General features: G+C 47.4%; 1 protein-coding gene across 4 annotated transcripts in view; it reads right to left on the reverse strand.

Moving 5' to 3' along the window:
• CABLES1 (Cdk5 and Abl enzyme substrate 1) overlaps nucleotides 1–16115 on the reverse strand; it is a 180646-nt gene that overhangs the window by 8207 nt on the left and 156324 nt on the right. For all 4 annotated transcript variants that reach the window (XM_075585131.1, XM_075585126.1, XM_075585128.1 and 1 more), the window contains 3 exons: nucleotides 13844–13949; nucleotides 10099–10255; nucleotides 9707–9810 (listed from right to left, as the gene is read on the reverse strand). In XM_075585131.1, the coding sequence (XP_075441246.1) occupies nucleotides 9707–9810; nucleotides 10099–10255; nucleotides 13844–13949 (367 nt within the window). The remainder of the gene's footprint in view (nucleotides 1–9706; nucleotides 9811–10098; nucleotides 10256–13843; nucleotides 13950–16115) is intronic.

Genomic DNA, 16115 nt, shown 5'->3' on the forward strand with positions numbered 1-16115 from the left:
GACTACCTATTTATGTACACAGATAGTACTTGCACGATCACAGATGTGCAGATCAACCCCATTACATGGTCAGACCAAAGCGTGATCACAATAGAGCTAGAAAACATCCTGACACGAATTACATCCTTTTCATGGAGAGTGAACGATTCCATATTGTGCGTTTGTAGGAGACAAGTTCAGAGGTATAACACAGGAGTCGTGTTTAAGGGAAAATGAACACTGGTTTTTACTCAGCCCGCGGCTTTAAACAGCTTTATGTCAGCATGCAAAACAAACAGATAAACCGGGCCTATCTCTTTCCATGGGCTAACTCAGGGGTGCGCAAATTGGGGGGCACGAGATTTTCTGGGGGGAGGGCGCAGCGATTACAGAGGCCTCGTGTTTCCCTGAAGGCATTTAAATGAAATGCCGGGGGACCGCACAAGGCCTCTGTAAATTCCCTCACCTCGGCTTCGGGCAACCCGGTGGCAAATGACGCCGATGGGTCACGTTACCATGGCAACGTGATGTCACATGATCCCACGGCGTCATTTGATGCTGGAGCCGAGCAAGGGGGGGGGGGGGGAAGGGCGCGAGCAGGGGGGAGAGCAGACAGGGAGGCGCAGATTGAAAAGTTTGTGCACCCCATGGCTAACTCACACTTCCCTGTCTATCTACAGGGCTGGGAGGCTAGGTCTCTTTCCAGCCTCTGACCCCAAAGTCCAAAGAGGTACCTGTAAGAAGGGGGCTCTTTAAGTCAGTCTGGGTTGGTGCCCGTGGGATGCAACCTCTGGTAGGTTGCAGGGTCCGCTGCACCCTGGGATAGAGGGTCTGTTCCCGGGATCTCTCTCTCGCAGCAACGTCCTCAATGTTAGAGTAATCTGTTCCTGGCATTCTCTTCTGGCAGCACAGTCCCTCTGTGCTCAAGAGCTCCATGCATTTAAACCTGCTTGATGAGCCAGGTGGAGACGGGCTAATTGCCTCTAGCTGCAATTCATCAGCTCCCTGCTGGACTCATCAGCTACAGACAGGCTCTGTGTGCGCTGCCTTTTTTAAACCGGTGGAAAGGCCCTGTCACAGCATCCCTGAGGTGTTATTGCGTAGCTCTGAGGAGTTGGCATCATACTTCCCTACCAATGTGGCCCCTAAAACCTAAGTAACCACCTTATAGTTGGCACACAAGGTAATGTTGAGGGCAGCATTAATAAGTGTAGCTAGCCACAGAAAAAAGACCAGACTCCATAAGGTCGTGTTCTTGACAGGCGACGGCTGCATCACGTGAGCGGTTCAGCCAATGAGGGAGCGAACCGCTCACGGCCACGCCTCCCTGTCTCCTCCGGCTGCCTCCTGCCTGCAGTTCAACTTGCCACTTTACCGGATCGCAGTGGTGACGTCACCGCATCGCACTGCCACCCAGCAGCTCCTGTATAATGCTAGCCTAAAATACATACTGTAGTCTCACTACCAGGCTTTGCAATTTAGAAGAAATAAACCCCATAAATTAGGGAACAGCAACCCCATTAGGGCGGAAATAGATCAGGTCAGAGGATATCTTAGCCTATGTCTAATGAACAAGCGAAAATGATGATGAGGTGTTTACCAGAAGGGGAATAAAGCCTTTTAGCAAGAAGACTGCGCTTCAACCAGTCTCAAAACAACATGCATTGCTTCCGTCTATAAAATGGAGATCTCATCTATAACTCCAATATAATCGTGGCAGAATTCCACTGCTATTACCAAACGTTATAGGATAGCAACAAATCATTAGCACTGCCGAATAAGTAAGTCGTGTGTCAGTAATAATCCTGACAGTTTACAAGTTCTCTCTCCACTTCTGTTCCTTGTCTGTCCACCGGGTGTGCTGCTGTTTCTGCCTGCTCTGGATTTTCTTCTGTCTGTCTCCTCTTGGTTCTCCTGTCCTCTGTCTCTGCCTGTCTTTATAGCTTCCTGTCTTTTGTTTCCTGGTTGCCTTTGTTTGTGTTTCCTGGGCTTCTCTGCCACAAAAAAATAAAGAAGCCCAAAGCTACATCCAATATGACAAAAATATGCAGTGAAATACCTATATATCTCTTGAAAAAAAGGTCATTAAGTTAAACCCCTTGGCCAAAGCATTTTAAGCCTGCAAGCCACTTCAAGGCATGACCAAACACTAACTGATTACAATTCTTATTTACCTCTATAGTTAGAGGAAGAATGATCGCATTGGATCTGTCCCAACCAGCTGCATGAAAAAAGAACTGCTTACTTGGAAAGTGGGGAGGGCGAGCTTAAACCCTGGGAGGGAGGAGCTTACCTCAAATTTTGGTGAGGTGGAAAGCTTCAAGATAGAGAAATCAATCAAAGTCATAGTCCCTTGTTATAGGTCTCCCAGCTGCCACTAAAAAAAACTCAACCACAAATTTCGATCTACAATAGCAAAAACACTCGATCCCATACCTGGGCCTAGGGTTGGGCGATAACAAAAAAAACTTCCACGATAACGATATAAATACATTTATCGCAATAATAATATATTGCAATAAATATTTGATTAAAAATAAGTCTGAACATTTTCTAGTAAATCTAAAGTGTTCTCAAAAGAAACCCATTTTTTTAGATTTACTAGAACAAAGGGCCCTTCATTTTCAAACCCCTTTCCATGTCTGCACTTCCCATTTTCTCACCTACACTGCTTCCATCACCCTAAAATCCCGCTCATCCACCCAACCCTATTCCCATCACTGTCACCCTTAGATATTCCCACCATTTAAAAACCATTTTTTTTACAATTCTTAAGAAAATGTGTTATCAAAAGACAACGCATTTTCTTAAGAATTGTAATTTTTTTTGTTTTAATTAATTTTTAACATGGGGTTGAGTCCCAGGGTGGGGATGGAGGGGTAAAGTGCTCCAGGGGAAAGGCAGGATGGAGTGGTAAAGTGCAGAAGAGAAGGTGGGATGGCAGGGTAAAGTACCCCAGAGGGAGGGTGGGAATGGAGGGGTAAAGTGTGCCAGGGGGAGGGTGGGGATGGAGGGGTTAACAGAAAAAGGAAAGTGAGAGGAGTTACCTTTCACTGCCGCAGCCTCACACAGTCTCTCACTGTGGTGCCAGACGCCCCTCATCCCTCTCAGAGTCTGCATTCAGAAGCAGGAAGAGAGGGAGACTCGGGCAGTGAGAGAGACTTCACAGCGCGGCAGCATCAAAGTTACACCTCTGGCCACAGAAGCCAACATCATATAATACCGTGATAATAAATAATCTCCAATATCGGCACACCGTCAAAATGTTATTATTGAGGAATTACTATGTACCGGTATATTACCCAACACTCCCTGGGCATCAAATTGACAAATTCCTTTGCCTCATTGCACCAGTCTATCTACCCACAATTAATCCTGGGACAAATATTGCATTTCATGGCTAGGCAGAGTGTGTTCGGTAAACATGAACCTCCTGCATAGGATCATGTAACTTTTCTGGGTCCTTCCAATCCCGATCCTATATAAGGATGTCATATATAAATTTGCTACTATCTACATATCTAAATATGCTACTATCACACATCTCAATACAGTCATCTGACACTTTTGCAGTCTCCCCATAATACAAGAGTCTGGGTCAACATTGAAAGCGACTTGGTCTCCCCCCAGGACATTCTTTCCCTACAGTGGCTGCCCAGCGGTTACAGAGACACCTCACTCTGGTCTTTCCCAACTATAAGCAATTCTCTGGGACCATACAACAACTCATTAATGGTCCCAATGTTACGGAACCCAGACTTCCCCCAAGCAGCACAACATAAGGTGTTCCGGACCTGACAGGTATCTGGCGTCACCAAGATAAAGAACATGGTCGCCTGGGACAAATTTATCTCATTTGAAAAGAGAGGAGAAAATTGCTGGAGCGGGAGCAGTTCCGATTCATGCAACTGGCCCACTTTGTGTTGAAGAGGTTGGCTAAGACCCCGACTTCATCCTCAATTTACTTTTAAAAGTGCGTGTGGGGACGAAGCCAGCTGTACCGGCCTTATCTCATTAGTATACCAGATAATCTGTAACCCAAATAGAGAAGCGAAAAGCGGGTTCATGCTACAGTGGGAGAGGGATTTGGGTGTCTCGCTGGACATCTGTGAGGCCGCAGCCACAAGTTCCATGTGTGTCAACACAAAGGAAAACGCATACAAAATATTACACAGGTGGTACCTAACACTGGTGCGGCTACACAAGATGTACCAAGAGGTCCCCCCAGAGTGTTATAGGGCCTGCGGGCAACTGAGCACACTCAGATACATATGGTGGGATTGGCCAAAATAACTGTAATTTGGTCAGAGGTTTAGCTATAGCCCGGGGGCCCACACTCTTGGGGGGCCCGCTCTCCCTCCCCCATCTCTCGGCAGCACATTGTGAGGCCTGAAATGCAGGAAGGACAGAGATGAAATCCCTGCCTCTGCAGGTAGGCAGGGCCTGGGTCAGGGGGCGGGGCCCTGAGATGCAGTAGGAAGGACAGGTGGGAAATGTCATCCTCTGCAGGTGGGTGGGGCCTAGGTCAGGGGGCGGGGCCCCAAGTCGTGCAGTGTGAGGCTGGAGCTGCAGCCTGAGAGACAGGCTGGGAAAGGTGAGAGGGGGTTAAATCACAGGGGTAAAAACAGACATGAAAAGGAAAGGGTACAGGAAGAAAGAGACACAAAGAGAAAATGAAGTACAAGAGAGAAATACATGAGAGAGAGACGAAAGAGGACAGGAACTCCTTTCCGGATAGCACGCCGGGTTGCTGTTTGCCATTCCTGGATCACGTCATCACCGCCGGTCATGTGACCGCCCCTTGCGACGGAACAGTTGCCAAAGGGTTGGCGGTGCAACGATAATCAGAAGGATCAATGAGGCTCGGCATCGCATACTTCACAACCGTGAGTCCCTCTAACTCAATACTATTTGTGCTCATAGCTGAGCCAGTTGCTGGGAGAGACTTTACATCACTTATTGGAAGTTTTGCCGTGACCTGCTTTATAACCTATGAATTATTTACATTCAGCGACTATCTTGCTTCTGGAGCACCTGGTGGGTTAACTCTTGTTTACCCGTTCTTCAGAGAGACGAAAGAGAGAGAGAGAGAGAGGGAGAGAGCAAAGAGAGAGACATGAGGGGGAGAAAAGAAAGAGAGAGACATGAGGGGGCCCTGAAATGTTTTTTTGCCTGGGGGCCCGCACATATCTAGCTACGCCACTGAATGTGGTACAGTATATTTGCGCGAATCACGAGAATTCTGGGTCCCACAGTGCAATTGGACCCCTGGGTGGCGCTTCTTAATTAGCCTAATCCCGACTTCCCCAAATATGAAACATATATTGTCACGGCAGTCCGCTATTGCATGGCGGCTCCGTGGAGGCAGCCAGAGACCCCAAGTATAGACAAAATAACAAACAAAGGTTTGGCACGTGATGACACTGGAAAAGCTCACAAGCTTTTTAGCAGATCGATGCCCTAGCTTTACCAGAATCTGGGACCCCAGGATTAGATTTTTCCTAGATCCTCCAATAGATAGGGACACGGCCCTAGCATGAGGAAGTCTCGTGGGTCTCCCTGGTCATGGCTGCTTGAGGGAGAGAGAGTTCCCCAAGGTAAAACTGTGAGATTTCAGATATAAGAAACACTTTCAATTACTCACCTAACTAAGTGTGAGAACCCGTCCCCACCCAGCTATACCCTCCCACAGCAGGCTACGACAATCTATGCATTTCCGCGGCTGTTACAGTATGTCCCCTTGTCTCACCCCTCCCCATTATTTTTCCCACTGCTAAAGGCTTTCACCAATTGTATGCACGCAGACTGGTGTCGTATCTGACTACAACCAACAATAAGAACGATTCCTGCGCTCCTACCAATTAGGCTAAGATAAAATAATATTCTCATGAAAAAGGGTATTTGGTTAAACCCTTTGGCCAAAGCATTTGTAAGCCTGCATGCCACGTCAAGGCAACCCGTTTAATGCAGGTACCTACACTATATTGTATATATATGTAATAATTGTCCCATGGACTAGTGAAAAAAGTGTTAAATCCCTGATATGCTGCATACTCCCATAGGGTATTTTAAATTTAGTATCTCTGAAACGTCATAGGGGTAGGTTTAAATGCTCATCTGCTTTACATAGCAGTTACTGAGCCCCTACCAATTTTCCAATGAGTGCAGGTATTTTACACCCCAGTGTCAGTCTGGACATCACCCTCCATTGAATGGTGGGTGAATGTGTAAGGCTGACAGAGATATGTATATGTGTAAGTTATATTCACACCAGGGAATTTGTGCACCCTGATTACCTTTATAGCAAAGGTAAGTATGATACTGGCTTTAGCCAGATTTTAATTGCACTACTCACATAAGCTCATGCTTTATTTAACCCCATCAGGGATTTAACACTTTTTTCACTAGTCCATGGGACAATTATTACATACAGCTAAACCCCGTTATAACGCGCCTCGCTATACCGCGATTCGGTTATAACGCGGTTTTCCCGTGGCTCCCGTTTTTTAAAAAAACAAAAAAAAAAAACACACTCACTGCACACACACTGCTCATTGCTCACACTGCACACATACTGCACACACACTGCACACTGCACACACACTGCTCATTGCACACACTGACACACTGCACACACACTGCACACACACTGCACACTGCTCATTGCTCACACTGCACACACTGACACACTGCACACACACTGCACACTGCACACACACTGCTCATTGCTCACACTGCACACACACTGCTCACACTGACACACACTGCACACTGCACACACACTGCTCATTGCTCACACTGCACACACTGACACACTGCTCATTGCTCACACTGCACACACACTGCTCATTGCTCACACTGCACACACTGACACACTGCACACACACTGCACACTGCACACACACTGCTCATTGCTCACACTGCACACACACTGCTCACACTGACACACACTGCACACACACTGCTCATTGCTCACACTGCACACACTGACACACTGCTCATTGCTCACACTGCACACACACACTGCTCACACTGACACACACTGCACACTGCACACACACTGCTCATTGCTCACACTGCACACACTGACACACTGCTCATTGCTCACACTGCACACACACTGCTCATTGCTCACACTGCACACACTGACACACTGCTCATTGCTCACACTGCACACACACTGCTCACACTGACACACACTGCTCATTGCTCACACTGCACACACTGCACACTGCACACTGCACACACACTGCTCACACTGACACACACTACACACACACACACACACACACACACCCTACACATATACATAAATCAGCCTTACCTTGGGGATGATTGGTGAGGCATGTGGCTGCAGGGGGGGGGGGGCGTGCCGGTAGGGGTGGTGCTGCGGTGGAGGGGGATGATGGCTGCGGGGGCCCCCGATGCTGCGGGGGCTGGTGGGAAGGCCCGGTGCAGCACGGGGGGGCATGGGGGGGGGGGGGGGGCAGGACGACCCTGCGCTACGGCAGGGCCAGGGGGCCCTGTATTGCGGCGCGAGGGCCCTGTGCTGCGGCGGGGGGGAGCCGGACCGGAGGGGAATCCCCCCTCCCATCTCCTGTCACGCGGTGACAGGGGAAGCGGAAGCCGGAGGGGCATCCCCCCTCCCATCTCCTGTCCCGCGGTGACAGGGGAAGCTGAAGCCGGAGGGGAATCCCCCCTCCCATCTCCTGTCACGCGGTGACAGGGGAAGCCGAAGCCGGAGGGAAATCCCCCCTCCCATCTCCTGTCACGCGGTGACAGGGGAAGCGGAAGCCGGAGGGGCATCCCCCCTCCCATCTCCTGTCCCGCGGTGACAGGGGAAGCTGAAGCCGGAGGGGAATCCCCCCTCCCATCTCCTGTCACGCGGTGACAGGGGAAGCCGAAGCCGGAGGGGAATCCCCCCTCCCATCTCCTGTCACGCGGTGACAGGGGGAAGCCGGGACCGCGGGGTAAATATGCACTGATGCGGCGGCCATTTTTTTTTTTTTAAATTAGCGCGACCCCGTTAGTAACGCGGTGGTCTCGGGGTGGACCCCGAGGACCGCGTTATAACGGGGTTTAGCTGTATATATACAGTATAGTGTAGGTACCTGCATTAAACGGGTTGCCTTGACGTCGCATGCAGGCTTACAAATGCTTTGGCCAAAGGGTTTAACCAAATACCCTTTTTCATGAGAATATTATTTTATCTTAGCCTAATTGGTAGGAGCGCAGGAATCGTTCTTTTTGTTTTTCTATATGTAAGGCCTATCTTTTTACCTGCAGCAAACTTCTATAGGGAGGAGCGCGGTATTATGTACAGTGTCTCACTAATATTAGGCAATCCTTTTCCCATGATGTAGTAGCCAAAGGACTGCTCGGTTTTCAGCTTAGATCGTGTCCTGCGTTCCTATTTACTCTGCCCAGTATAATGAGGCCCAGTCCGTGACACACACCTACTGATTTGCTAATTTTTTTCACTGCGAAGACAGTAGAGGGGCTGGGCAAGCAAAACTGTGCCTGCTTTTAGGCTAACAATATAAGTGAGAATGGGAGAAGAAGAACCGTGTTGAACTGCCAAGATACTTTTCTTTCATACAAGAACAAAAGGTAGAATTTGGAGAAGTTTGAGAATTACAAGGAAGCCGGTAACTGCTCTGTATATGTTGTGATGGCTGTAAGGTGCCTTAAGCCTTAACAGCTCCAAGCAAACATGGCCTGCAGTGATTTCTGCTATCATCTATTCACATTTGTGTATCTACCTATCTTCTCTATACATTTCAAAGTAAAAAATAAAAATTGTGTGTGCCGAGCACGCGCTTTTTAAGTGAAACTTCTTTGTCTTTTGTCACAGAAATTGTATTTGTCTTTTTCCCCCCAATGTACCCGTACAGATGTTAACCAATAAAGAGACTAGTTCATTCTACTGAGCTGATCCACTGAAGTATAACAGATACATTTACACGTGAAGAGGTTTCCATTGCAAATAGTTTCTGTGGTAACGTTACCAATGTACTACTGCCACCAACAAATGATTCTGTTTATACACATAATTATAACACTCACACATTAAACTCTACAACAAATAATATCCCACTGCATAATTAATGGCTCAATCAGAATTTTTGATATCATGTTGATACTGCTAGCAATTAAAATCATGTTATAAGCATACATTATACTTGATGTTGCTACAGTATTTTAATCAAGGCTCCACAGGACTTGTCAGGGCTCTGTTACTTTTACATAAGACGATGTAGCAATGTGTGTGTTCTCTTTCTCCTCCTCTCTGAGCATTAAGTCACCCAAATCCTCGCGATCTGGACCAGTTAATATGGGGGTGTGGTATATGATGGAAACAGTTTATACACATACAGTATTAGCTGCCAAAAATGCACTTTATTATGTTTTTTCCCCCAAAGTTGTTTAATTCATGTTGCCTAAACATGCAGTTATTTAATGTATGCATTTAGTAGAGTGTACCCAAATATGCTTTATAAACAGCATATTCACATTGTTTGCCAGTTTTTAACCCTTCTACTGTGTCATATCGCAATTCTCTGTAAACTCATATTGCAAAATGAAGAGTAACATAGTTTGCTCTATACAGTATATACATAATAAAATAAGAGTAAAAAAAAGTGTGCTTATATTTGAGCGCCAGCATAATCACTGTGCTATATAGGAAAACAAACATGTACTGAGTATTTTCTGCAAGGACACTTACCATATAGGAAGGGAATATTAAAACCCGTTTGTGCTTGCCACATGGCCACTGAGGATCATCCACAAGGTTTGGATCATATTCAATAAATTCTCCTATGTCACTACCTGCAGCAATCATCAGAAATAATAACAATTAGAACAGCTGGTTAACCCAGAAATAAGATCTCTTGGTCAACAATAACACCCCCCTAGCCAAATCCCAGAAGCAGTGCCAAGCCATTGAAGTCTGAGGCTTTATTGGAACCCTTGTATATGTTTCTAAGAGGCACGGCACTTTAACGAGCTTGAATGAATAAGTAAAGGGTTAACGGAGTAAGCATTGACACCCAAGCCTCCATCGCATGCTACAAGACCACATGGAAGCGAGGCATCACTGTAAAATGATCGCGTCACCTGTATCAATGCTCCCTTGGATACTGTTGGCTCTGCCCAGGGTCAGGCTGCGGTGACTCGTATTGCGAAACTGAGAAAAGGAGCAAGTCGAGTCTATTGTGTTTCTGCGCGCAGCCAAGGCGTTGGTCGGGTACAGGAACTGTGTATACGATACAGTCTGGCGGGCAAGAAGAGGACTGTCAGGTGCTGATCATTTACCATTAAAGATTGACATACAGTTGCTTCCATTTTTACAGCAATCCGTCCCTGCACCTCCAGTCACACACTCTCTCTTTAGTAATACCGTTCACTCGCACGGTCAGGCTTTCTTTGCAAAGTAATATAGCTATGTGTTGCGTAACGTGCTTCCTGTACTTTATCTCCAGAAGCAGAAGTGTGGTTCCTTCACGGTTCTGACATTCAACACCCCTTGCAACGAACGATCACTGTGCATTTTAGCCTCATTAGCTTGCAACGTAATTAAGCTGCAGCTCCTGCACAATAGGGCCTGGCAGGACGGGCCAAATTCCATTCGGAGGTTGCCAAGGATGTAGGTTAAAACAAGACTTTCAATATTATCTTTCCTTTTTATATTGTGTTAAACAAACGTTCGGCCAAGCAGGTCAATCGCTTTCAGCTAACAAAAGAGTAAAGGCAGTAGGTTTTAGACCCTAATATTGAAATAAACTGTACAAGTTTAGTGGGGCACCATCTACAGTATATGTAGCTTTGAACATTAAAGCCTGTACTGATTACTTGCTTTAGCATTTTATTTATTTATTATTTTACTTCCCATCTTTATGTTTAAATCGGATGTTTCGTTCAGGAGATAAAATGGTTTGATATATTACGAAGTTAAAATCAAGTTCGCCCTTGAGCTCATTTCAGTCTAAAGGTTACAGATCAAGAAAATCCTGTTGTTTAACACACACACACAAACAAAAAAAAGAAGAGCAGGACTTGCTCATGGGGCAAGATACAGTACTAACATTATATGAGTTAAACCTATGTAGGCTTAAGGGAACTGCTGCTTTAAAACCAGAATACAGAACATGACATGAGTGTGTAAGGGAGGCACATCATATAATGATGGGAGCAAAAAAACAACCACAGCAAAGTATGTGGGTAAAGAGATTTAACAATGTCAACAAATGTTGGCATCTGAAACCCTAACGGACAATGCCGTACTTTCCAGATAGAGTAATTAGGGATAATGAGGCACCTTAAGTACTCTGAGGGTGTCTGGTAGTCAAAGGGTAAAAATATCAAACAAATATGGTGGAGAAGATGTATGCTCAGCATGCTCCCACTTTCATGTGGACAAGTGGAACGGAGTCTGTATCTTGAAGCAGCAATCCCGGCAATTTTTGTTACATAATTTGAACCAGGGTGTCCCCCAGAGCTGAAATACAATGTTTGTAGTTCCAGGGACACACGGTGTCCGACAGATTTACTGGTTCAATACGGATGTTCCCTCATGGTCATTTAATCAGCCGCCCAATAGGAAGATGCAACGTCATTCCCCCGTTAACGTTTCGGCTTTCTACTAATTTGTGAGACACGCGAGATTTGGTATCCATTTTGATTTCCCTAAATGGGAGAAATCTACCAGCAACATGCCCTGAAATTATATTGGGAACCAGGAGGTCCTTGGAGCTCAAAATAGTGTGGATCAGCTCTGGGGGACTGTAACAGGGACTTATCCTTGTTGAAGAAACTCTCTCTAAAATCCAGCAGGGATCTGGTTAACTGCAGCAGGCGATTAACCAGACTCCACCTGGCCAATTAAGTCTGTAAGAAAAGCCTCCTGTTGGAAACAGGAGAGATTCCTTAGCTCACAATTGGGCTGACACATGAAAGCAGAGAAGCCTGCACACAGACACTGTCTTGAGCACAAAGGTGTGCTGAGATCCAGACACCCAGAGACCTATATTTCCTGGGCACAGAGGACCCAGGCACCTGCCAGAGACTGACATGGAGGGCCCCCTGCTTAAAGTACCGCCTGAGACTTTGGGGTGATAGGCTGGTAATGGGAATATCCCTCCAGTCTGGGGAAGTAGGTTAGCCCTTACAAAGGGAAAGGGGTTTGTTATTTTGTTGTTTTGCCTGGATAAAGAAACAAGCTCAATAAAGCCAAGATATAATTTCACCCTAATCGGTCTCCATTATATGAACCTCTGCATAAATCTCTTAAAGGGACCCACTGGTGCGAATAATGTAAAATAATCCACGATTAAAACGGCTAGGCAGGCTTGCGGCTTTAAAGCTGTGCTAGACCCTCCTCAAGCACAACTTATACATAGGCCTGGATTGGCGGAATATCATTGTACATTGAAGGTAAACCAGTCTACTGTTCAATGAAACATGATTGCTTAAATCATTGTGTTGCTGTGCAGAACATTGATGCATGGAAGGGATCACAATTATGGATTATGTCCAAAGGATTTCAGAAACCTTCCTTTCAATTCCTCTTAAATGTGCAGTCCATGCACACAAGATGAAAAAAACAAATACCGTATTTTCCGGCGTATAAGACGACTGGGCGTATAAGACGACCCCCAACTTTTCCAGTTAAAATATAGAGTTTGGGACACACACACACACACACACACACACACACAACTATATATATATATACACACACACACACATCACTATACACACACACACACACACACACATCACTATACACACACACACACATCACTATACACACACACACACACACATCACTATACACACACACACACACACACATCACTATACACACACACACACATCACTATACACACACACACATCACTATATATATATATATATATACACACACACACACACACACGTGAAAGTACTACTGTACTGCATGCTCGGCTCCCCACGCTGCGGAACACTGGAGGAGTAAAGACAGGAAGAGGAGGGCTTGTGTCTGTGTGTAGAGGGACGCCCCGCCCCCTCTGCAAGCACAGGGAAACACAGCACGGAGCTTCTGCCTGCCACTGCTCTGCTCTGCCCCCAGGTTTCGCCGCACAGGCTGCGCCCCCCAGTTTGCGCACCGCTGGCCTGGCGAACGTGACCGGCGCCCGGCTGACGCGCGGCACGCCGGAAAAAATAAACAATGAAGCCGCGTCTGCCCGCACTTTGCACTTTGCCGGCGTATAAGACGATACCCGGCGTATAAGACGACCCCCGACTTTTGAGAAGATTTTCCAGGGTTAAAAAGTCGTCTTATACGTCGGAAAATACGGTACTTTTACGTTCTGATTGTTTAAAAAAATAAAAATGCATCTTTGACAGAGTTTCCATTTATTAAACACCCCGCTGTCGGCGGTTAAATGTGGCATACGTTGGCATATGCAGCTTTAGTTTAAAGAATGCTCTAAGCGTCAGAAATAACCATATTTGATCGGTAACCTTACTACAGTTCAATTGGAAACCCCCCAGATAAATAAACCGTGTTCAAAATAAAATACTGTAATTCCATGCAAACAAGTTACTGCTAGAGTATGCACTCATGGGATCTATGCATATAAATACTGTAATACAACAACATGCAACAGAACGGCGATCAGCGTGGACCGCTGCTGTAATATTGATGAGTATTGATTGCTGGTGTCACGCTGCCAAAAATAAAAATGGCAGAACTCCACCGTGCATGAAGTAAGTTGCATCTTACAGCAGAGACATGGAAAAGCAGGTTTATTTGTGCCCTGATTTCAACGGTGACTGGCAATGCAATCTCATGTTCTAGTCTCGCTTACATTCTCACCTTCCCATCAGCACCGAGCTCTACGCCCTCTAGACCCAGGATCATCTCCCTGGTCCCGATCCCACCTGAGGAATGACGCTGCCTTGTGCCTTCCAGTTTCAGGTCCCTACACACAACAAAAGAAATAGTTAAAACGTGGACTCAAACAAGACCAAGAACGTAACTTCCATCCACCACAATAAAACCCAAACCATTCACATGTTTAAAAGCTGCTCAAGAAAGTCACTTTTTTGTTGTTGTTGCATCAGACACATACAAATGTTACTTGAAGGTTAACATATTGTTTTTTGTAATGTACATTCTGCAGCATAGCTCAGTTAGCCTCGTTGCACAGCCCATCTAGCACTGAAGGGGGTTATTTTGGTGAAACTGGACAGCGGGAGCTTTTGGTACTGTACACCATGTAAATACAAAGACAATAAACCTATTCATTAAAGTGCGAGAAAGTCCAAAGTGTACTTGCAAAAAGTGTTATTTAGGCTGCTAATTCGATATGCAAACGTAGCCGATGCGCTATTCTCATAGAATGTAGTCATCGCCAGGTATTCATTAAAGGGCCAAATAAGATTTGACAGGTGAAATCTCGCGACTTTCTTTCACCTACCCCTTGATTTATAATCCCCCCATGGGAATGTATATAGAGATGTCCTGCCACAACTAGAAGGGTTTGGCCAGTGTCATAGTATAAAGGGAGAAAGTTCTGTTTCACGAAAGGAAGGAGAGTCATAGTTACATAGTTACATAGTAGATGAGGTTGAAAAAAAATGCTGTCCATCAAGTTCAACCTATGCTAAATTTAGACGACAGATACTTTATCCTATATCTATACTTACTTATTGATCCAGAGGAAGGCAAACAAAAAACCCCAGTGACATATATAATAAGGGGAAAAATAAATTCCTTCCTGACACCAAGAATCGGATTATTCCCTGATGAACATCCTTCCCTAAATATGAGCCCGCCCCCAACGAGCGGCCATTCTTTCTGGCCGGAGATCTATTGGAGGGTAAGTACTCTCCAATCTGCTGCGGCCCCTCTGCTCCTTCCCTGCCTCCTGCAAGCTCCCTTACTTCCCTCACGGGGCAGGAGATGGTAGTGGGGTGTCCCCTCTTCTGTCCCCGCTTACCCCGGCTTCCCGATCCCCACGCGGGGCAGGAGATGGTAGTGGGGTGTCCCCCCTTCTGTCCCTGTCCCCGCTTACCCCGACTTCCCGCCGATCCCCACGCGGGGCAGGAGATGGTAGTGGAGTGTCCCCCCTTCTGTCCCTGTCCCCGCTTACCCCGACTTCCTGCCGATCCCCGCGCGGGGCAGGAGATGGTAGTGGGGTGTCCCCCCTTCTGTCCCTGTCCCTGCTTACCCCGACTTCCCGCCGATCCCCGCGCGGGGTTGGAGATGGTCACGGTGGTGGTGGTCGCGCGGCCTTTCCTCTTCCCCCTTTCCTCTTCTTCCCCCTGTCGTGTGTGTGTGTCTGTGTGTATGCATGGGTGTGTGTGTGTGTTTGTGCGCATGTGTGTGTGCGTGGGTGTGTGCATGGGAGAGTGTGCATGGGAGAGTGTGCCCAGCTATCTTCATGATGGCGCAGCATGAGGTGTGGGGGACGCCTGTCTGACCGCTCGACCACAAGCTTCATGCCGCCGAGGGGAGCAGGGCAGTGGCGGACACAGCGGGGCTGACTGTCCCCTGGGGCGCCCGCTGGGGGACATCTCGCAACGTGGCTGCCACTTCCCCAAAGCTTCCACTATGCCCGCATGAGGTATGGGTGGGGGGATGTCACCCCCCCCCCCCACGAGCGGGAGATGGGCGCGGGTGGGTGGGTGGTGCTGGTCGCAGCCTTTCCTCCCCCTCCCTGTATGTGTAGAGTGTGTGTGTGTGTGTATGGGAGAATGTGTATGAGTATCAGTCACCCTCCCCCCAGTCAGTGTCAGTCACCCCCACCCCCAGTCAGTGTCAGTCACCCCCACCCCCAGTCAGTGTCAGTCACCCCCCACCCCAGTCAGTGTCAGTCACCCCCCACCCCCAGTCAGTGTCAGTCACCCCCCACCCCCAGTCAGTGTCAGTCACCCCTGCCCCAGTCAGTGTCAGTCACCCCTGCCCCACCCACCCAGTTACCCACCTAGCCAGTCACTCACCCACCCAGTCAGTCAGTCAGTCGCTCAGTCACTCACCCACCCACCCACCCAGTCAGTCACTCACCCACCCAGTCACTCACCCACCCAGTCAGTCACTCACCCACCCAGCCAGTCACTCACCCACCCAGCCAGTCACCCACCCA

This window comes from Ascaphus truei, chromosome 2, assembly GCF_040206685.1.
Source record: "Ascaphus truei isolate aAscTru1 chromosome 2, aAscTru1.hap1, whole genome shotgun sequence".
In the NCBI taxonomy this organism is placed as follows: domain Eukaryota; kingdom Metazoa; phylum Chordata; class Amphibia; order Anura; family Ascaphidae; genus Ascaphus; species Ascaphus truei.